We start from the raw sequence: 24,470 nt of genomic DNA on the forward strand, positions 1-24,470 counted from the left end.
GGGCGAGATGAACAGGAGGGGATAGACAGTTAACAGGAATTGAGACAAGTTGAAGGAGAACATGGAGGGGTATTGTAGTAGTAAAAAAAAGAAACATGATTGAAGGTAGTAATTAGAGACAGGCAGATGAGAAAATCACAACTTGAAAATGTACATTGTCACTGGCATTTCTATCTCCTATCTGTATAAAAGTAAAACTCTTTGCTGTATCTTACTTGTTTGTCTCTCTCTCTTTCTCTGTCTCTCTTCCTTTCCCTCTCTTAACCTCTGTTTCACCCTAGTGTCTGTTAATACCTGTGATGCATGTTCACTTTGTATGCACTCTCTCATCTAAAGCATTTGGATGTGTTGCAGTGAAGAATATCATTACATTATATGAGACAAAGTTGTATATTTTGCACGTATATGGTTTTATTACACCTCTTGTACAATATATCAGCATCACTAATACACATTTTAAGATGTACAAATGACAAGTTCTGCCAACAAAATAAATACGAATCAATTAGATTGTTTTCAAAAATCCTCAGCTCTACATATAAGCACCTTACATAGTAATCTGAAAATGAGACATGAACACACATAATTCTCATCTGAACATTGTATTTGTGAAAAGAACCATGACAAGTTTTCTTTTGCAGTTGGTATTAAAATACTATGGAACTCTTTCACTCAAGGACTCTTAACTATCTGAAGTTTTTTTTACCGATTGTATTACAGCCCATGCCAAGAATTACAATAAAAAGGAAATAAAGTGATTTATATTCATCCTTGGATATACAAGTAGAAAATACCAACAAAGCTGGTATTACGTTTCTAAGAGTTGCTCAACGGTTTTCATAAATATCGTGGATTTGTGCATGTAAGTAATGTACCTTTAATAACAAATATGAGCCAGTTTCAAGCTAAAGATTATCAGAATTTAAAAGAGAGCATGTATATCTTTTCTCTATTTGTTTCTTGTTTGCACATGAGAAGGATGCAAAAGATACCTGCAAAGTCAAATACTTTTACAAACATTTCTCACTGTTTTTTATCATTATCTTTCCAATGCTATCTTCATAGCCTCAAAATGATAAACAGTATTTTAGACACGGACTATGAAACAGAGAAAGTGTAGAATAATTATATTTATTGTTCCTTTCAATACTCCTGTTACATTCAACATAATGTAGACTAAGAGGGTAATTAACAATAATATACTTAATAGTCTTAACAATATAATATATTTGAGACACAGGCAATTGCTCTAACATAGCATGACATACATACTTAGATGTGGATTTCTTGAATACACAAGCATTTCAGTACAGACATAATTATTTGAAGAGGGTCATACCCTTCTAGAAAGATACTAAAGACATGAACTAAAAAAGATTAAAATAATAAAATCCATCTGTTTGCAGGCTTAGTGATCCATACAAGGCCATCAACAGTGTACTAATATTCTTGTTATGCCATTAAACTCATCACTAAGAAATGGTATATACTGCAGGAGTATGTATGTCGAGTATGTATCAGATATTCCCATAAAAAGTCCTACTTTCTCAAATAAGGACAACAGTAATCATATCTGAAAATAAATAAATCTATAAAATTGTCAAATCTTCTAAAATCCATTTTTGTTTCTTGTGTGCAATTAAAAGAGAAAGTGAAATGCAAGAAGTTTCCTCATTAACTATAAGTCACGTTTTATCTCACACAAATATATTTTGTTCCACAGATTGCTTTTTTTGAATTTGAGATGTGATCATGTATGATAATGCCTTCAGCTTGCAAAATACATATTATTAGCAGAGAGTCAGAAGTATGTTGGCTCATATCCTTTAATCCAGAATTTACGCCCTTCAAGCTCTCAAGAGACAACATATTCATGTCTTCGAAGCAGATCGTCGAGAGATGCAGCACTAGTCCACCAGTCGTCCACTCATGCAAGCATGTTACAGCCCAAATAAACAGGTCACAAATTTCACCCGTCCAAGTACTGAGCATGTGCAAAGCTACAAGAACAGAAAGATCCTGGGCAGATTGCCATAATGGACCAACTGGGTAGTCCTTTCAATTAGATCTAGCCATCGGTGCTATGCAGAGAAATCATTCTCTGGTCCCATATACTCATTTCTGTGTCCAGTTGACCCGATGCCATCTCACTCATCCCAAGGACTCATGTCAGTGTCAATGGCAACACAATTATAAGCAGCATACCTCAGCTTCTCCTCTGTGATCTTTGCACTGTAACAACAGGAAAAAAATGATAAATAAAGGCACTTGTGTCAACATCCAACACCTCACCCATAATAGAATCACTTGACAACAGAATCAATTTTCCCATCAAATCATCCGTTATCGAGCTGGCTGTCAATCGTGTCTACATTAAAAATTGTAACTTTCAACAATGGGATAAGCAACATGTAGGATACCCTTAGTCCTGCTAATATGCCTAACAAATTTGTATAACAATGAAATTGATATGATTGCATCATAGAGAAATAAAGAGAGTGTGAGAGAGAGAGAGAGAGAGAGAGAGAGAGAGAGATAGAGAGAGACAGAGAGATAAAGAGAGAGAGAGACAGAGAGATAAAGAGAGAGAGAGAGAGAGAGGGGGGAGAGAGAGAGAAAGGGGGGTTGGGAGAGGAAGCATGATAAAGGCAGATACAAAATATAAAATGAGAGTACCTACAAAATTTGCATAATACCTTTCTAGACAATATATGTTATGGTAATGATGACGAGAGAAAACTAACCTTGAATATACTGGTAAGAACAATGTGTTGGAACATGTGGATGACTCTGGTAGAGCATCAACCTTGTCTCTGAATAAAATTTAAAACAAAAAATACCAGATGGTACATGTAGTTCAATATTTTTTAAATAAAATCGGAATAGAGAGAAAGAGAGAGAGAGAGAGAAAGAGAATGATGGCAGAGAGAGAAAAAAAATGTTTTTGTCTTTATCAATGCCACTTTTTCATCCTGATCTTAACCATACACAATACACATTTCATTACAGACTAATAGAATTAAAGAAAAGGAAAACATAGGAAAGCACTGTGCAAAATACTCACCCTCTATCTGGGCAGATGTAGAGAGGAGCCGGAAGACGTCTCCTACCAGTTACAAACCTCAGAAAACGACTTCTATCCTCTGTGAAGGTCAAAGGACAAGAATAACACATAAATCAAATTATGATACAAAAAGGTTTGACTTAAGCTCATTCTGCATCATATTCTGCATCACTTCTGCATCACTTAAGTGATTGCAATCACCTAAGTAATAGTCAGATTTTCAGACCCTTTTACCGAATGGTTGTACGCTGTTCAAAGATTCAATCACTTTAATTTTGGCCATTACAAGTAGTGGGTTATTAATGTAGACAAATGCTCATGTACCTGTTACAGCTCATCTACAGTGTACATGTTATTACCAAAGAAAAAAAGATAACAGTCAGTCACTCAATAGTGTCCGACAGTGAAGTCTAGAAGGTGAACATGTTTCGTTGCATAATTTGAATATTAGGACACTGCTAATGTTTAAATTTCCCAGATAGGACATGCATGACATATTCATAATTCCTGCAAAGTTCTACAGAATTTGATGTTGGCTGCAAAAGGGACATAGTATCTTTAACGCAAAAGAATTCAAACTTGCTCATAATCTTAGCATTCATATCATCTGAGCAATTTGAGTAATTGTGCTGACAGAAATTAAGAGTAGCCCTATCTTTGTCACTTACCATGAGTGAACTTAGTGAGTGCTTCCCAGAGGTACTTGACTCTGATGTCAGACTCCTCAATGTCTTCGTAGAATGCTGGAGAAAAAGGGAAAAAAATTCTTGATTTCTATAAATTCTGAAGTTATGAAATATAGATAGATACAGATACTAATTACTCTGAAAAAATACAGTGCAGAATGATTACACTTTGCACATGATAAAGATCACCTTATTATTATTATTATTATAAAATTTTTGGCACCACCTGTGCCTGGGGTAAAATACAAACTGAATCAATGTAACCCTCGGGTCTCTCCTCTCCTCTCCTCTCCTCTCTAGACTGCATAGAGCTATATACATGTACCAACATCACACTTGCTCTCTAACATATCATCTCATGGACATTCCATCTTTTTTAAGATGTGGATTGCAAACTATTGAACAAAGTTGCAAAATCATGTTAAAAATGTTTATTCTTTCATATTGCTTCATGCACACTCACATTATATAGCATGTATTTAACCATTATATTTCATTGTGCTCCTCGTAGAATTTCTAGGTAGACAGCAAATACCTATTAACTCTTTATTTGACTTACAACCGATCTCCCTGTGCCACAATGTATTTATCATGGGATAGATATACCCAGGTCTTCAAGATTAGTTTCCACTGTTTCCAGTGCAAGATTAATCTATATCTCTGTTCAAAGGGTTGTCATAAAGCTCATCAGGACCACAAATTGGAATTTTGTTAATCCATTGTGTTGCACAAAGTAAACCTTCTGTTAATTGGTGCATCTGTTGGCTCCACCACAGTCTCAAGTATTAATTCTAATTGCTCTAAATTCTTTGAATATTGTTATGCTATTTTCTTGTTTTTTGTTGTTGTTAAATCAGATATTGTATGTAAATTGTTATATGTTTTTTATGAGAAGTGGAAATAAATGAAATGAATTGAAATGAAATGATACATGTTGTTTTGTCTCAAGAAACTGCAGAGAGGCGAAGAAAGCAATACTAATTATTACCAATCCAACGGAACACTTACTTGTCTTCTTCAAGTCTTCCACGGTGATCATTGGGTCACCGCAGATCTTCCTCTCAAGCTCCTGCCAGGTCAAGAGGTCAAGGACAGCCTGTGGAATGACCTTCAGAAGGCCTTGTCTCAGAGATTCCACCTACGTGGATATACACAATAGCATCATCAATAGTGATCTGTCAGTTTATGACAGGTTCATTGACCCAATCAGAATTCTATGTCAAGTGTCTCTCCAAGTACCTCGGTCTTCAGCCCTTCGTTTGAGCATTTCATATCCTGTTGCTCCACATTCTGTGAGTAAATCATCTAGAAAGCCTTTAGGAGGTCTTCCTCTCTTCTTCTTTCCATGTAGACGACCTTCTATGACTCTGATCAATAGCATGTCATAATAAATATTCACCTCATCTACATGTACACTCAGTATAAGGGCAGGCATATCTATGATCTACAGAAGACACACATATTGAAAAGGGAATAAGATAGAGAAGAGTCTGACTGACATGGCATGATCTACTGTGACTGGTTTTGACTTTTGACGCCACTCTAAAAGTTACAATTTCATGGTAAGAAACCAATGATGTTGTTAATGCTTTACAGACAGTAGTGCTTCACAATCAAACCTTTGTCGACTTCTGTAGACTTTCTCTAGTTTTTCTAGCCAAGAAAGATGGAAAAATCAATGTGAAATTTAAAAAAAAACGTTAATCTACTGGAGTGCTGGAGTGGATGAAAGCTTGCTTGTCAAACACTGGTAGAAGCTTGCACCACATACACGTATCAAACCATTGAATCCTAAGCTAAGGATAATTCAAGCTAGTCTATGGAAAGTGTATGTTATATCAGAATCCAATGACATCCAAGGGGTTAAGATCACCTATACCACTGAAATGTTTAAAATTATAAATACATAATGTATTCTCTGTACCTGTTCTGTGCATTCAGCCATTCTAGCCTTCTTCACCAGCCTGCAGTACTCCTGCCTGTCATCATAGAGTACATGTGTATCAGTGCAGCCATCCTTGAGTGGTACAATAGTCTGGTCACTAAGACTAGTGGTGTAGGTCAGCTCACCGGCGAATGAAGCCTCAAAGGTTTCTCTGTCCATAGATTCAATCAGTTCGATCATCTTCACCTGTGCAACAACAAAAAACACACATGTACATGTACATGTATATTACATCTTTATCATACATGGGGAGTGTTTCACAAAGACTAGGACCAACTTTAATGTGGACTTATATATGGCAGGCCATTCATGCCACTGTTTGCTCTCACCATTGTTGAAGAAAAAAAGTCTTAAATACAATCTAAGTAACTTTTTTCTTCAATAATGAACTATCAAAAAATTCAAATTCTGTAGATTTATGACGTCCCTTGAGAGACCAATGGTGAGAGTAACTAGTGGCATGAATGGCCTGCCATAGTTACATGTAAGTCCAACTTAAAGTCGATCTTAATCTTTGTGAAACACCCCATGGGCATGCCAATGCAGTGAGCAATAATATACAACTATTCACTGCTTCAAGGAATGATGGTTTAAACTATAATAATAATAATAGTGAACATTTATAATGCGCCATGTCTGTCAAAAATGACACTCCTGGCGCAGTTGTGTGGAAGTTGTATAATTGTGGGCAAGAATTCAAGAAAGAAAGTAAAATACACATAAGTTACAGTTTAACATACTTCAGGACATAATTTGCAATAATACAATAATACAATACAAAGCATATTACAGTAAATCAAGTTATATAAGGGCAGTACAATGTAAGACATAATTAATTAAACAAACTAATATGTTGAGAACAGAAACGTTTTTAACAAAGACTTAAACTGTGAGTAGGAGTTCTCATTACGGAGGTGAGGAGGGAGTGAGTTCCACAGTTCAGGGCCAGAACTTGAAAAAGAACGCCTTCCCCAGGAGTGTCGTGAACGTGGGATGAAAAGAAGTTGGGTGTGAGCAGAGCGGAGTCGTCGTGGTGGTTCGTAGAGTCATACTAGGTCTTGTATGTATGAGGGTGCAGTGCAGTGAAGTGCTTGATAGACGAGAAGAATGACTTTGAAGATGATGCGTTGGCGGACAGGAAGCCAGTGCAGTGCCTTAATGATGGGTGAGATGTGAGTGGTGCCTTTAGTGAGCGTTACAAGTCTGGCCGCGGAGTTCTGGAGTTGTTGGAGGCGTTGCAGCTGGTAGTCAGGAAGATGTATCAGAAGAGAATTGCAGAAGTCTAAGCGAGAAGAGATGAGGGAATGGACCATGGTTTCAGTAGCCTCACGGGTCAGGAATCTTCGGATGTGCGAAAGATTGCGGAGTTGGAATCTAATGGCTTTGCATGTGTGAGATACATGATGATTTAGAGTCAAGTTCGAGTCGATGACAACACCAAGGTTCCGGCATTTAGTTGTGGGGCTGATCTGATCATCACAAACTGTAATGAAACTTCCCGGGATCTTATTCAGCATGACCTTTGAGCCTAAAATCATAAACTCAGTTTTCCCTCCATTGAGCTTTAGATTATTTTGTGTCATCCACCCACTGATATCAACAACACATTCTTCCAGACGCTTGATGGCGGACATCAAATTGTGACCACATGGAGGGAAGGAGATAAAGAGTTGGATGTCGTCTGCGTAGGAGTGATGGCCAACGTTGTGACGCTTGATCAGTTCACCAAGTGGCTGGGTGTATATGGAGAACAAGAGCGGGCCACCAACAGATCCCTGTGGGACACCATACGTCAGAGGCGTTGCGTCGGATTTTACACCATCGATACACACGCGCTGAAATCGATCACTAAGGTAGGATATGAACCATCTAAGGGCGGTTGACGATACTCCAAATTCTTTAAGCCGGTCAATCATCAAAGAGTGAAGTACGGTGTCGAAAGCAGAAGATACGTCAAGCAGTACCAACGCTGTTAGGTTGCCTTCGTCCATCTGCTTGAGGAAATGATCCGTCAGGCTAACAAGGACAGTTTCAACACTGTGATGTGCTCTGTACGCTGATTGATGACTGTCCAGGATTTCATTGTCCAATAGATGATCTGTGAGACGCGAAAAAGCTGCACGTTCCATTACCTTGGAAAGGAAAGGGAGGTTAGAAATTGGGCGATAGTTCTGCATTGCGTTCTTGTCTAGCCCTGGCTTTTTCAGTATTGGTCGGATATTTGCGAGTTTAAGAGAAGAGGGGACGGTCCCGGATTCAAAGGTGGTGTTGATGATGCTGGTGATGGCAGGAACCACTACTGGCAAACACTGCTTCAGTAGACGAGTTGGGATGGGGTCTAAGTTACAAGACTTTGTAGGTGACTTCAGGATAATGGACATCACTTCATCAACTGACACAGGTCGTAAAGAGCCAAGTGCATCAGTGACAATACCAGCTGGAATTGGACGCCTCACACCAACAGGGGCCTCAGATAGATTAGAGCATATGGTCTCCACCTTGTTTCTATAAAACAGGCCAAAGTCCTTCGCAAGTTTCAGGGAAGAGTCATGATCAGGCAGAGAACAATCATCCTTTCTGTTCAAGAGTTCGTTTGTTAGGCGGAACAATCGTCCAGAGTCGCCATGGCAGTCCTCGACAAGCCCACTGAAATACGTCTGCTTGGCAGATCTGATAAGAGATTTGACTTTCCCTCGCTGAGCAGTATATAGTTGGCGATGAATTTCGAGCTTGGAGATACGCCATTGTCTCTCTAGTCGTCTCCGCACTTGCTTCTCACTGGCTATTTCTTCATTGTACCACTTTTTGTTTGGTCGGATTCTCACGACTCTGGTTTCCAAGGGGGCATGGCAGTTCAGAACATCCTCAATGGTAGCATTGAAGTTATCAACTGCTGTCTCAGGATCAGTCATGTTACATCGTTGGCTGATAGATTTCTCCCTCAGGTCTTCGATGAAACGAGGTAAGTCTATAGCTCCAATGTTTCTTGAAGACAATGTCTTCTGGTTGACCTTGGGTCGCTGAAGATGAAACTTGCAGACAATCGCATGATGATCAGATATGCCGCCAGTGATTCCAAGGTCTGAAAAGCTACACTCATCGGACTGCCTCGATATGAATAAGTCCAGAGTGTGTCCATGTATGTGCGTTGACTCGTTGATATGTTGCTCAAGTCCATGGGATCTCAGAACATCTTCAAATGTCGTTGTCTGTGACATTTTCTTGTTCACATGTATATTGAAATCTCCGGAGATGATCAGTGAGCCAGACGTGAAGAGATGGCCATCAAGAAAGGCAGAAAATTCTTCAAAGAATTTACCGAGTGGACATTTGGAACCTGGTGGACGATAGATGACAACAAGTCTAATCGATTCTGACACCAGGGCCCTGCCTTATAAACAGTTGATATCAATCCCAACTTATTTACGATTGATTTCAATCACAACTATGTACATGAGAGATAGGAGACTGCAAACTTGCGATTGATTAGAGGACTTACGATTGACCTTTATAAGACAGGGCTCAGAACACTATGCTATCAATAGAAAATATAGCAGAATATTCAAATTCTCAAAAATCAAAGAGGAAATCTCCTCCAAAAGCATAGAAATAGTAAGATGTGTGAGAAGGACAAATGCTGACAACTACAATATTAGCTGAAAAGGATTAAACCCGTCCATTTGTTTGCGTTTCACAATGTCAAAATCTATTGATTAACAAGATGTCTATCAAGTGTGATATATTAAACTCATATGATAGATGATGACTTACACAAGCTGCATCGACTGTCTTGAAGTCTCTAGACCAGGTCACATGTTCATAACCCATCAGCTTCCATACAAATGCTGGTAGAGACAGAACCTGATAGAGTGAAACAATATTTATCTTTAATTAGTTTCGAGTGGTGAAAAGGCAGTTCAGTTGCCCATTAAAGATGTAATTCTAGCCATCACTATGTGATAAGTTATTATCAATGTCACATAAATACAAGCCCACAGCTGTAAAGTCTGGACAGAATTTTTGTTATGCTGCTTCTATTTCTTTCAATAGTAAAAAATATCATTTGTTAATAGCTGGTACATATCACACATTTAGACTTCTAATGTGGTTGCAGGACAATGATCAAGTCAATTTCATATGTTCTACACTTAATTCTGATATATATATCAAACAAGCATTACTGTTGTATTATAGTTGGTCAATAACATAGAATTAACATATTAAATCAAACTAGATAACTACTCAAGGCTCTGCAAAAAAAAATTATGTGTGGGGGGGGGGGGGGGCAATGGGGAGTTTGATACAATTTTTGAACAATCCTTACCAGATGTTCTCTACTTCTGAGACAAGCTCCCATCAACATCCCAATCCACTCATACTTGGCAAACTGACGACACGATGGGTTTGGTAAGTACACATCTCGGTTGATGTTGGAATCATCATTGTTCTGCATCCAAATAAAAAAATTCAAATTAAAAAATTAGGAACATTTTTTCTCTAACAAAGATGAATATTTGCGATAGACAAAAGACTGGAAAGTGGAAGAGAAAATAAAATCCCACTGACATTTATGACCCCGTGCCCTCATCTCTTGTTCAGAAAAAAATAAAATAAAATGAGGTCGGCAACTGGTTGTGGTTTTTAACCAATAGCCCGGTTTACTAACATATTCAAATTTTATACACACTTTCTAATCAAAAGGTTGTTCTTGCTAGGGCCTTGCCTAAAATAGCAACAAGTAATGCATGCAGATTAGATTCCAAGTATTGTAGTTCATTCAATAATGACAGGTTAATGGAATAACTTGTCACTAGGTCTCTAGGAAAGAAACATCCATAACTTTGAACATGTTAGTAAACCGATCTATTTACCTGATTGGGTGATCTAATAAAGAATGGTAGAGGGATAGGATCATCTTTCCCTGTTGGACAAAGCTCTTCTGCTAAATCAGCAAGGCTGTCACGGAATCCTCCTCCTAGATACACAGATATAACAAGAAAGGAGTAACATCTGTTAGGTAAAATGATTAGAATATAACACAAAACTTGCTTTACATAGAGAAGTACATCCTCTTGTCAGTGTGGAGCCAGAAGGGCATTGATTATGTGTAAAATTATACGAGTTAACACCCTTCTAGCTTTAAACAAACAAAACACTCTTCAAATACACCTTGCTGCAAATAGGCATGCAGATGTTAGAACCACAGATTTTTTCCCCCAAGTGTCAATTTACAACTTTTTTTCCTTAAGTACAACCAGCTGATAAAAACGCAAACTACCTCTATTCCTTGAAAGTAAAACTGTTTCAATAAATGCCACACAGAGGCTATTGGCTGCAATCATAGCGCCATTTACATTTCTTAGTAATTGACCACATTCCCCATGTGTTTCCTGCATACTGTTTCAAAGAGAAAAATAAGGTCGAAATCTGAGGAAACATGGAAAGATTTCATGGCTGTAAATTAAAGATATATAACAAAAGGTTAAGTAGCCTCACCATAAGTATCAATAGGCTATTTAAAACTATTAAAATATCACTACAACTGAATGCACAATGTAGAAGCCTTACCTTGGTCAATGATCCCTTCTGATAGAAACTTGCACTCCCACCATTGATCATACTGCTGAGGCCACCTGAAATCCAATGGCTTCTCAAACTTGTCCTTGGGTTTCAGTCCTTCATACATCTGTTTAAAAAATATAAAAAATGCGTTATTCAAACAGGAAACAAGTTTTCTCTCTGATATCATGTTTTTTTTTCGAAGAGCCAAAGATGTCCATTAATTACAGCAATATTCTTAACAACAAGTTTATATTTCATGTTATGGGAAAGGGTTGATTACTTGAAAGACATATTCATGAATTTCCTTGAGCTCTTGGAGCCCCAAAAACATAATATTCTTGGATTGAGGATGAGGAGGAACAATGGTTTCTAGGTTGTAGGACAACCACATGTACCTACAACCAAACTATCTGACAAAATGTCTTGGAATTAGTGTATAAAACTCAGTCTTTATGTTTCAAGACAACCACATCTATGAATTCACTAACCATTTGGTGCAAATAGCAAACCATATCCAAGATGAATATCTTTAGACTTTTGTTGTAAACTTGGGAATTCTACTGTAAACCTTTGTTGTAAACTTGGGACTTTTGCTTTAAACTTTTGTTGTAAACTTGGGACTTTTGCTGTAAACTTTGGTCCACTGAACTATTGGTAATAGCAAGCCATAGCTGGCATAGAAAATCTTGAGTGAGAATTTCTTAAATTTGATATTTTAAGACCTCTAATCTATTGATGGATGTGTTTTTTCCTTTATAACTTTGAACTTTGTGATCTTTGTTTGTATCAGTCTCCCGACTGTTTTAACATGGAATTTTGACTCAATAAACCGAAATGAAATGAAAATAAAATGAATCATTCAAGTTATTGGGATGAGATAACCATACCTGAGAGAAGATAGAATTCTTGCCGGAGGGGTCCTTAAAGGGGTCTATCCTATGATCAGCAGCACTGCGGCGGTTGATGTATAGCCTTGGCATACGAGAGGGTCTCCTGTATAACAAGAATTCATCCAGTGAGAAAGAAAACAAAAGTTAACCCATTTTCTAGGGTAACTGGATGGCTCCTGTATCAAACGTATGGTAATGAGAGTACTTCAGTACTTAATGGGTTAAACTAGGAGATAAGCATTGGTCACATGAGGGTTATGTGACAGCCCTGTAATAAAGGGGTTGAAAAGAAGCCATGGCTGAAACAAATTTGTTTGATAAAAGGATATTTCACACAATTTACATTTTTACTATTAAAAAAGAAGAGAAAGACACTTACAAAGTCTAGAAGGAAATCTGACTTTGTTTAAGATGATTCTTTCATACTTCACTATCCTCAACTCTCATCTATGAAATTTATACACAAATCATATGTGACATTCATAAAATCTGATGTAGAAGGTAAATAATTATGTTTGCCTACCCTGTTTCTGATTGGCTAAGGAAGTGATGTATGAGACCATTTCGTTTCTTAGAGAGTGGCAAAAACTGACGGACGACCTCTAGAGAACGGAAAGAACCAACGGAATATTCCCAAGCTGGTACGATGAAATGAACCGCACTGTCCAGTAACTTGATGAACCTAAAAGGGAAACAAATCATACGCATTATAATCTAGAAGCACAAAACTAATGGTTCCATGCAAATTTTGGATCCATATCTTTAAATTTGATAAAATGATAACTTTGATAAATTGATGATCATCAATAGTGATCTGTCAGTTTATGACAGGTTCAGTGACCCATTCAAAATTCTATATCAAGTGTCTCTCCAAGTTTCTCGCCAAGTTCCTCGGTCAACCGTTTCATACCCTGTTGCTCCACATTGTGTGATAACATCGTCTAGAAAGCCTCTACGAGGTCTTCCCCTCTTCTTCTTTCCATGAATATGACCTTCTATGACTCTGAGCATCAAGCCCTGATGATACTAGAAAGAAAATATAGGAAGTATTCCACAAATTTGAATTAAATGAGCTCTCAAGCATTAAAATAAGTACAAGAATACAAATTAGCCTTTGAATAAGAGATATATTGGAATCATGTACAATCATGATAATTGAGAATGTAATCATATCCTTACCTTTGCAAGATGAGTGCCCTCTGGTATAACTTCTCCTTATCTACATGCTCCAACCTTGGATACCTGAAATAAAGGACACACACATAGATATGTTAAAATCAAATCACAACGGACTGGACTGTGTACATAAGGGATCAATCAAAATTTGTTTTGGTACGTACTGGCAATATACAAGTAACATTTCGATATACCGGTAGGTCATATTACTTTCAATCCCTTAGGATGATTCTTTCTTGAATCAAATTGCTTGTGGCACTGACAAACATTTACTGAATAGGTATATAATCTTGACTTCTTCAAAAGAAATCTGAAAACACAACTCTACATTTCTTCTTCATACACTGTGGAAAAGGTGCTTTATGAATCCAGGTATTCTCATTATTAGGTAGTAGTATCGTGCCAGTAATTATTGAGTTGTCTCTTTAGCTTTTCATGGTGATGCATGCCTCTCCATGTACCAGGTTATAATGTTTTTATCACCCCTCTAACTCTGTTATAACATTGGATAATCTATTAAAGCAGGCATTACCTAACAAGTTCTTTCTTGTCAAACAGATCTATATTGAGTCCTAGATCTCTCTCTTTGAGGGACTTGATCTTGATTCCATGTATCCTCGTATCTACACCATCATCTATTTGTGAAGAAGAGAAAATAAAGTAATTCATACAGATTTCTTGTCCCAAATACCATGTTATAGATTTAATCATGATTCTGTACTGAAATAAAAGCTGTATTTTCTGATAATCAGATATACATTATTGGATATGTTGGTATTAAATAATGGAATACTGTTTCTACAGAGTACAAATCTTTCATCAAATCAAAAGTCCACCAAATAAATACTTATTACATAACAAAGGATGAGATTCAAGTTCTAAATACCTGCCAAAGACTTGTCCAATACACAGTATAAAAAGCTTCTGATATCATGCATCAAAACTGGCAGATTTGTTATAACATAGAGCTAAGTGAACAGACGTAAGTCCTTTGTTGCGCACATTAGCCATTCATTTACACCAAAACAAATGTAGCATCTTTTTTTCTGGGAGTTTACTGCACCATTTCTTAACATGCCTTAACGTACACATAAAAAAGGTGAATTCCATTCCATAACAAGTGCATGAAATAACTGGTAACTTGGGTTTCTAGGACGAAACGTTTTGCAAATTTGTTCCTATTCACAATTCAGTAATCTGGTCTACTGGTGAAATGTACTTGTAGTTGCCTATAGTTTGGGAGATGCGAATTGGTCTAGCGGCACGTTCACTTGGTCAGCTCTCTGTCTTCGCCTACAAACTGGCTCTGAAAGACCCCTGTTCGAAACGAAGTCACGTCTTTTGAATGGTGACATTAAAGGTTTGTCCCAAAACATAAATAATCATATCTGATTGATACACATCTGTAAAAACCCAATTACACACACACACACACACAGTTTAATATAACATTGGATATTTATATAGCGCACGTATCCACCATTTTTGGTGCTCAAGGCGCTCCAACTATTACCATGGCTCTGCTAGGCAGCAGATTTCGGTGCTCACAGCATTCAAGGAATTCCTTCCTACAAGTACCCATTTAACACCAGGGGGGTGTTTAACAAAGATTCTAAGTCGAACTTAACTCTAAGTTGGACTTAAATATTATGGAGAGCCATTTGTAGTCTTATAATGAAATATGTTCAAAAGCAAAAATTCAAGTATTTTAGACTTTTCATAAATTCCACATCAAGAACATGAAATCTCCTATGATAATAGAAAATATGAATGATTTGAATCAACATTTTATGCCTTTTAAAATAACTTTTACTAAATATTTTCAAAGATGCTAACAGCTGTCCATAATTGTTAAGTCCAACTTAGAGATAAGTTCAACTTAGGATCTTTGTTAAACACCCCCCAGGGTGCAGAGTGGCAAATGTAGATTAATATCTTGCCAAAGGACATTAGTGCCGCGGCGGGACTCAAACCATGAACCTTGTAAATGCACTATCCAGGAAGAGAAAAGACCACTCACCCTTGCACGTCTTTATCCTAATTTCCACTGTGGAGTAGAACTGTGTCATGTCCTCTAGAATACAGATGTCTCCTGAATACGTCCTGTTTTTAGGTAAATGAGGATAAAAAGGTATGTTTGATATAAATGCACTCGAATGAAAGTGCTTGTATCATATATCGATTCAAGTAGCCTACTTGCATCTGTGTTATCATTTTTCAATAATGTTTTTAATTTCAATCACAATCATGGAAAATAACATCAATAATCATCACCACCACATCAACATTCATCATCATCATCACTATTAAATACATTACACTTTTGATTATAATCTGCCATCTAAAACAAAACATGTGGTCCAATGATCGCAGATTATCAATTTCAAGTGGAGGAGAGTATAATATACAAGGGATTTGGAAGGAGTTCATACGTGTAGTCTGTACCTCTTCTCATCTTTGATGAACTCAGATGCAGATACAGTATATCAAAGTATAAGTACACTGTACATTGCTAGATAACCTGATTGACTTACTGTTCGATGGTATGGTCACTGAGCTTGACGAGATGCTCTCTATCCCCAGCCATCACTACAACATGGGTAGGCATGTAGTTATCATCATGGGCATTCACTGTGATGAACAGCTTCCTGAAACGAATCAAAGCACGGACAATAAGCGACAGATTTAATAACAATTAACCCCTTCCCCTGTTTACTTCATTATTACAGTAATAAAACCAGAGAAAATGTAGATGTCACCTGTATCTTATTCATGTTTGAAATGATCGATAGACAGTCAATGTAACAAAAAAAATATGCACAGGTGCAAAATGTTTCAGGCTTAAACAATGTCAGCCATTGGACTGTTATTTGTAGAACAAGGAAAAAATAAACAAACAGAAATCAAGAAATGTTATTATTTCTTCGTCTTTCTTGTACAGTTGCTACATTCTAGGTCAATACTTAAGAACAGAAGCTGTAGTTATTCCATTACATTCAATCTTGTCTTTACATATATCTACGATGGTGAGTTTGAACTAAAAACTACCAATTACTGAAAGTAAGAGCATTATCTTACTTGATAATGGTGCCCCTCCTCATACCAAGTCGAATCCAATGTTGACCCTGCCTGCCATCGCTCTCCCAGTACGTGGTAGTATCACCGTCTGTCAGGCACGATGCACTCTCATCATCCTGGGGGCGGCAAACAGGAGTAATATCAATATTTCTCAGGATTCATTTAGGTCCAAAGTGTTATGTCTTATACAATACCGACTGCATCAAAGATTTTAGTATGTCTGATTATTGTATGAAGTTAACAACCCCAGTAAAGATTGAATCAGATGAAATATCACCAATAGAGATCACTTCTTACATTTTTTTTCATTTTTTTAAAATATTTCAGAATACTTGGAAAAATATGGGGGAAAATGACCAATACCTTGGACTTGACATAAAAACACAACATAACAAGAGTCTTTACAACCGAGAGAGGTATGACACTTTTTTAATAGCAATAGAAATGGAGAATTCAAGTCTCTTCTGAAACAGTCATGCAAGATTGTTTCCCATCATTATACACACATGAAGTTACATAGAATTCTTTATCCAGCTAATTGCGAATTTGTTCACATAATCATGCACATTCTTGGCCGACTTAACCTCATGACATTTACGGTACCCATTTTAGGGAAATAACCCCTTCAGATAACACCAACATTATTACATGAACAACTACACTTGGAACCTTACCACCAGACCAAGATCTCTTCTTTACCTTTCACATGATATTGAATTATTTACAATTGTCTGGTCATCAATATGTGTGAGACTGTTAGGAGATAGCTGTCTAGGGACCAACTGTCCTAGTTCGATGACTCTTTTGGGTAATAGGTGTCCTTGACTCCTTCTTACCACTCACCCAGCTTGATGATACATCCACAGACTCCACATACTGCTTCACACTCCCCAGCTTCTCATTCTCATGATCCGTGTGTTCCCCGAGGAACTTTGCTAGCTCCTCATCACATTCAAGGCTCCAGTTAGGAGGGACGCTCCTTAGGTCCTCCACACCTTCCCTATGGGATGGTCTCACCTCGGGTAGCTTCCCAATACGCAGGCTATAGCTCACTTCTACTACCTCCTCCCAGCTAAAATACAGACAAAAGAAAATGTTATTTCATTTCTACTCAGATTTATTTCAATTATATTCATGCAACATCCTCATAGGAAGTGGGTATTGATAATGTCATGATTTCAAAACAGCAACAGTACCGATTTAAATAATGATTCGAGCACAAGTTTTGCTTTCAAAATGGTGACTGGTTTAACATGTGACCTGTACCATATTGAACATCTACATGTATCCATAACAGATTTGGTAAATGTTTGGGTTACAGGCCTTTTGAGTCAGATTTGTAGTTATGGTTACAGTGAGTCCAAATAATGTTATGATAAACAACTTTTTGTTGTTGTTGCTATAATGTACCATCTTCAGCATAAGATTGTGAATAAAGAGAACCTTCATTTCTACTTATCAATTACATGTACATGTACCGGTATATAGTTTGAATCTGACTCCCCTCCTTATACTTTGCTAATTAATTTTAAAAAATATCAAATTTGTCTATTCATTTTTCAAAGGGCTCATTAACTTCTGTAACCCTCCCCACTGTTTTTCTCCTCTCTTTTCCTTTGTACTTACTCATCAATTCGTTTGACAGTCTTTCCGAAAAGTAGTTGACTTGATGGACTAGCTATGTTTGATTCCACTGGTTGGAGTGACGGAGGATCGTCTTGGCTTGCCTTACTGTCATACAGCAGCACCCAACCTTCTACTGGACTCTGTAAAGAATGTTGGAGAAAACAAAAAAGTACAGAATTTTCCAAAAGTCTGGGACATTCAGATTTTTCTTTCGCAAAGGGCACCAATTACAGTTTTCTTTAATTCTTAAAGTGAGAAGGAAAATAAAAAGTATCTCAATGAACCTGTTAAAGGTAAAGACCAGTTTTGGAAACGCCCCCCCCCCCCTCAAAAAATGAAATGGAAGTTCTTATTACCAACCATGTGAAAGAATATGTTTCGACTAATACGTGACGATACAAATTTTGCTGAGAAACCGCCTACTAATTGATATATTTGGTAAATTATTATATATATTTGGACCAGATAGATATCGCGCACGTGTCGGGTAATCCCACATACATCTTTCTGTGTACAGTGCTTATAACTTTACGAAGCTAAGACTGGGCCAAATTTCTTATCATTTTGATGATTCCAGAACCTTGAAGTAGGCCTACACACAAATACTTATAGATGCTCAACCTTTTCTGATCGATTCCACTTTTCTTTCACTATGCAATCACATGAACAGAACTGGTCTTTATCTTTAAAGTAAAAATTACAATACACAACTAAAATTTCAAATAAGTCTACGAGTACGTACATGTAGACTAGTACTAGTAGACCTAAGCACTAATTATATATATATATTTTTGGCTCAACCGAGAGGGAGGGATGAACACTCCTTTTTTTATCCTCAACATCCACCTCCTCCCCCTTAAAAGTTAAAAGTTGTTATGTTTATTACCCGTTTCGAGACAATTTTCTTGTTATTTTTGGAATATTTTTGGGAAAAAACATTGATATTAGTATACACTTTTCCACAGGTTTCATGGCAAACCGCTGCACAATACAAGTGCATACATGTACCAATGGTGGGTTTGCCTGTGTGAAGTTATCCACCGTAATGTCTCTGATCCTCATTACGGTAGATAACTTCACACAGGCGCCCGCCGCGCCCGCAACCCACCATCGGTATGCACTTGTATTGTGCAGCGGTTTGCCGTGAAACCTGTGAAAAAGTGTAGGCCTAATCAACGTTTTTTCCAAAAAATAGTCTAGATTCTAGATCTAGATCTAGTCTAGGTAGACTAGATCTAGATCTAGAATCTAGACTATTTTTTGGAAAAACAAGAAAATTGACACGAAACAGGCAATAAACACAAGGACTTTTAACTCATGATCTTTATTTGGACATTTAATGAATATTTATTCATTTTGGGTAGATCTATGTATATGTTTTAGTAAATTTTCTTGGAGATCATTATCTCCACACCGGAGTTACGGGTCAAATTTTGGATAGGCTTCTAAACAAGCGCCCCTTAAATTCGCCCTGGCCCTTGTCCCCCTTGGCCTTAGGCCCTAGACTATTCAATTCCTTAATCCATTTTTGCTTTTAATGTGTGAAATACCATCTATGTTTTACCTCGAATTTTAGCCATTGTCCTTGAGAATTGCACATGGCCAATCCAGCAACATACAGCTTGTTTTCATTTTCATTTTCTGCTGTTAAGGTGGTGATGCATTCCGTCTGCCTGTCTGGATTTTTGTAAACATTTAATCGCGTCGACGTCTGGGAAAGTTTGAACTCGAGTCCACTCGGCACGTAACACAGTGCTTCTGGGAGCCGTTTTGCGTCACGGAAGCATTCAATACACTCTTGGAGACATCTTATCCGGGCTAATGTTGCCCTGGTTTGTGTATATACCGGAGAAAACATCCTAAAATCCCAAGTCAAAAGACAAAACAGTGATCTTTCAAGACGCTTCCCAGGCCCAGATCCCAGTCACTTGACGTCAGGCCCAGATCCCAGTCACTTGACGTCAGGCCAGCGCCAGGCCAAATGATCGGTAGCATATATTGGCACCAAGATTAACGGCGATATGAATATTCATTATTCCCTACGTCACAGACGTGCGGCGTGCGTACTCTGTCTATGGATCTGTCTTATACACAGGTACATGTACTGTACTGTACTAGTACAAGAGTACGTTCGCAAGCATTACTACATACATTGCTCCGGAATGAAGAGAATCATTATAAAGGACGAATTACTCCGTGAAGCCAAGTACAAGCAGGGAATTGAAATAGCAAACGTTCCTCGGAGCGGCTATACAATCCCTAATCTAGCTAGTTTTGTAATGACAGTTTATAGGAAAATGGACATTTAGTAGGCCTACTGTTTAGTTGTTCAATAAAATCACTCAGTTTGATTTGATTCGAGATATATATCATTAATAAAACAGTATAAAGGCTGTATGAGTCTCGGACGAACCATCGCCACTAATCTTGGTGCCAACACCGTTAATCTATGCTCCAAATTTAGTAATACATTTTGTGTGCCCTATAATGACCCGGGGTTGGATTATTTAGGAGAACAGAAGATTGATATTGTTAAGTTGTTTCATAACATCTCTCAGTTTTGATTCGAGATATATTTCATTAATAAAACAGTATAAAGGCTCTATGAGTCTCCAAGAACGATCGCCACTAATCTTGGTGCCAACACGGTAACACCGTTAAACTATGCTCCAAATTTAGTACTACCTTTTTTGTGCCCTATAATTATGCTAAAGACCCATGCAGGGTTGGATTCTTTAGGAGAATGGAAGATTGATATTGTTGTTTCATAACATCATTCAGTTTGATTTGATTCGAGATATATCTCATTAATAAAACAGTATAAAGGCTCTATGAGTCTCACACGAACGATCGCCACTAATCTTGGTGCCAACACCGTTAATCTATGCTCCAAATTTAGTACTACCTTTTTTGTGCCCTATATGCTAAAGACCCATGCAGGGCTGGATTCTTTAGGAGAATGGAAGATTGATATTGTTGTTTCATAACATCATTCAGTTTGATTTGATTCGAGATATATCTCATTAATAAAACAGTATAAAGGCTGTATGAGTCTCGGACGAACCATCGCCACTAATCTTGGTGCCAACACCGTTAATCTATGCTCCAAATTTAGTAATACATTTTGTGTGCCCTATAATGATCCGGGGTTGGATTATTTAGGAGAACAGAAGATTGATATTGTTAAGTTGTTTCATAACATCTCTCAGTTTGATTTGATTCGAGATATATTTCATTAATAAAACAGTATAAAGGCTTTATGAGTCTCCAAGAACGATCGCCACTAATCTTGGTGCCAACACCGTTAAACTATGCTCCAAATTTAGTACTGTATACCTTTTTTGTGCCCTATATGCTAAAGACCCATGCAGGGTTGGATTCTTTAGGAGAATAGAAGATTGATATTGTTGTTTCATAACATCATTCAGTTTGATTTGATTCGAGATATATCTCATTAATAAAACAGTATAAAGGCTCTATGAGTCTCACACGAACGATCGCCACTAATCTTGGTGCCAACACCGTTAATCTATGCTCCAAATTTAGTACTACCTTTTTTGTGCCCTATATGCTAAAGACCCATGCAGGGTTGGATTCTTTAGGAGAATGAAAGATTGATATTGTTGTTTCATAACATCATTCAGTTTGATTTGATTCGAGATATATCTCATTAATAAAACAGTATAAAGGCTCTATGAGTCTCACACGAACGATCGCCACTAATCTTGGTGCCAACACCGTTAAACTATGCTCCAAATTTAGTAATACATGTTGTGTGCCCTATAAAGACCCGGGGTTGGATTATTTAGTAGAATGGAAGATTGATATTGTTAAGTTGTTCCATAAAATCTTTCAGTTTCATTTGATTCGAGATATATCTCATTAATAAAACAGTATAAAGGCTGTATGAGTCTCGGACGAACCATCGCCACTAATCTTGGTGCCAACACCGTTAATCTATGCTCCAAATTTAGTAATACATTTTGTGTGCCCTATAATGATCCGGGGTTGGATTATTTAGGAGAACAGAAGATTGATATTGTTAAGTTGTTTCATAACATCTCTCAGTTTGATTTGATTCGAGATATATTTCATTAATAAAACAGTATAAAGGCTCTATGAGTCTCACACGAACGATCGCCACTAATCTTGGTGCCAACACCGTTAATCTATGCTCCAAATTTAGTACTACCTTTTTTGTGCCCTATATGCTAAAGACCCATGCAGGGTTGGATTCTTTAGGAGAATGAAAGATTGATATTGTTGTTTCATAACATCATTCAGTTTGATTTGATTCGAGATATATCTCATTAATAAAACAGTATAAAGGCTCTATGAGTCTCACACGAACGATCGCCACTAATCTTGGTGCCAACACCGTTAAACTATGCTCCAAATTTAGTAATACATGTTGTGTGCCCTATAAAGACCCGGGGTTGGATTATTTAGGAGAATGGAAGATTGATATTGTTAAGTTGTTCCATAAAATCTTTCAGTTTCATTTGATTCGAGATATATCTCATTAATAAAACAGTATAAAGGCTGTATGAGTCTCGGACGAACCATCGCCACTAATCTTGGTGCCAACACCGTTAATCTATGCTCCAAATTTAGTAATACATTTTGTGTGCCCTATAATGATCCGGGGTTGGATTATTTAGGAGAACAGAAGATTGATATTGTTAAGTTGTTTCATAAAATCTTTCAGTTTGATTTGATTCGAGATATATTTCATTAATAAAACAGTATAAAGGCTCTATGAGTCTCACACGAACGATCGCCACTAATCTTGGTGCCAACACCGTTAATCTATGCTCCAAATTTAGTACTACCTTTTTTGTGCCCTATATGCTAAAGACCCATGAAGGGTTGGATTCTTTAGGAGAATGAAAGATTGATATTGTTGTTTCATAACATCATTCAGTTTGATTTGATTCGAGATATATCTCATTAATAAAACAGTATAAAGGCTCTATGAGTCTCACACGAACGATCGCCACTAATCTTGGTGCCAACACCGTTAAACTATGCTCCAAATTTAGTAATACATGTTGTGTGCCCTATAAAGACCCGGGGTTGGATTATTTAGGAGAATGGAAGATTGATATTGTTAAGTTGTTTCATAACATCTCTCAGTTTGATTTGATTCGAGATATATTTCATTAATAAAACAGTATAAAGGCTCTATGAGTCTCCAAGAACGATCGCCACTAATCTTGGTGCCAACACCGTTAAACTATGCTCCAAATTTAGTACTACCTTTTTTGTGCCCTATATGCTAAAGACCCATGCAGGGTTGGATTCTTTAGGAGAATGGAAGATTGATATTGTTGTTTCATAACATCATTCAGTTTGATTTGATTCGAGATATATCTCATTAATAAAACAGTATAAAGGCTCTATGAGTCTCACACGAACGATCGCCACTAATCTTGGTGCCAACACCGTTAAACTATGCTCCAAATTTAGTAATACATGTTGTGTGCCCTATAAAGACCCGGGGTTGGATTATTTAGGAGAATGGAAGATTGATATTGTTAAGTTGTTCCATAAAATCTTTCAGTTTCATTTGATTCGAGATATATCTCATTAATAAAACAGTATTAAGGCTGTATGAGTCTCGAACGAACCATCGCCACTAATCTTGGTGCCAACACCGTTAAACCATGCTCCAAATTTAGTATAACATTTTGTGTGCCCTATAAAGACCCGGGTTTGGATTATTTAGGAGAACAGAAGATTGATATTGTTAAGTTGTTTCATAACATCACTCAGTTTGATTTGATTCGAGATATATCTCATTAATAAAACAGTATAAAGGCTGTATGAGTCTCGGACGAACCATCGCCACTAATCTTGGGGCCAACACCGTTAAACCATGCTCCAAATTTAGTAATACATTTTGTATGCCCTATAAAGACCCGGGGCTGGATTGTGTAGGAGAACGGATGATTGATATTGTAAAGTTGTTTCATAACATCACTCAGTTTGATTTGATTCGAGATCTTTCTCATTAATAAAACAGTATAAACGCTGTACAAGTCTCAAACGAACCATCGCCACTAAACTTTGTGCCAACACCATTAAACTATGCTCCAAATTTGGTTATACATTTTGTGTGTCTATAAAGACCGAGGCTTCCCAGGATCATTTAGGAGAATGGAAGATTGATATTGAGAAGTTGTTCGATAACATCACTCAGTTTGATTTGATTGCGCATTATGTCTCTTAATAATGGTGTAAAAGTCTCTAAAGAGAAGAAAATAAAGAGAGAAAGAGAGAGAGAGAGAGAGAGAGAGCGAGAGAGAAGAAAAAGATGTGAAAGGGAAAGAGGAGAGAAAGGAAAAGAAAGAAGAGGAAAAAGAAAAGAAAAAGGGGGAGGGGAAGAAAGAGATCAGGGGGAGGGGGGCCGAAATGGGCCTTGCCTCCCATGATGTTGCTTC

General features: G+C 37.3%; 1 protein-coding gene across 1 annotated transcript; it reads right to left on the reverse strand.

The window, feature by feature from the left end:
• Positions 1-389: 389 nt before the first annotated feature.
• On the reverse strand, positions 390-19,968 carry LOC590624 (E3 ubiquitin-protein ligase HECTD3). The gene is made up of 20 exons (XM_030988392.1): positions 19,592-19,968; positions 18,028-18,167; positions 17,245-17,473; positions 16,402-16,517; positions 15,858-15,971; positions 15,344-15,426; positions 13,856-13,958; positions 13,327-13,389; positions 12,671-12,829; positions 12,145-12,250; positions 11,264-11,381; positions 10,567-10,670; positions 10,020-10,142; positions 9,467-9,556; positions 5,675-5,881; positions 4,759-4,888; positions 3,733-3,807; positions 3,065-3,143; positions 2,745-2,813; positions 390-2,232 (listed from the first exon to the last, which is right to left on the reverse strand). Exons 1-20 carry the CDS (start codon positions 19,883-19,885, stop codon positions 2,148-2,150), a joined length of 2,487 nt encoding a protein of 828 aa, XP_030844252.1. The 5' UTR covers positions 19,886-19,968; the 3' UTR covers positions 390-2,147.
• Between the last annotated feature and the right edge of the window lie 4,502 nt (positions 19,969-24,470).

This window comes from Strongylocentrotus purpuratus, unplaced genomic scaffold (genome assembly GCF_000002235.5).
Source record: "Strongylocentrotus purpuratus isolate Spur 01 unplaced genomic scaffold, Spur_5.0 spur5_contig_840, whole genome shotgun sequence".
Lineage (NCBI taxonomy): Eukaryota > Metazoa > Echinodermata > Echinoidea > Camarodonta > Strongylocentrotidae > Strongylocentrotus > Strongylocentrotus purpuratus.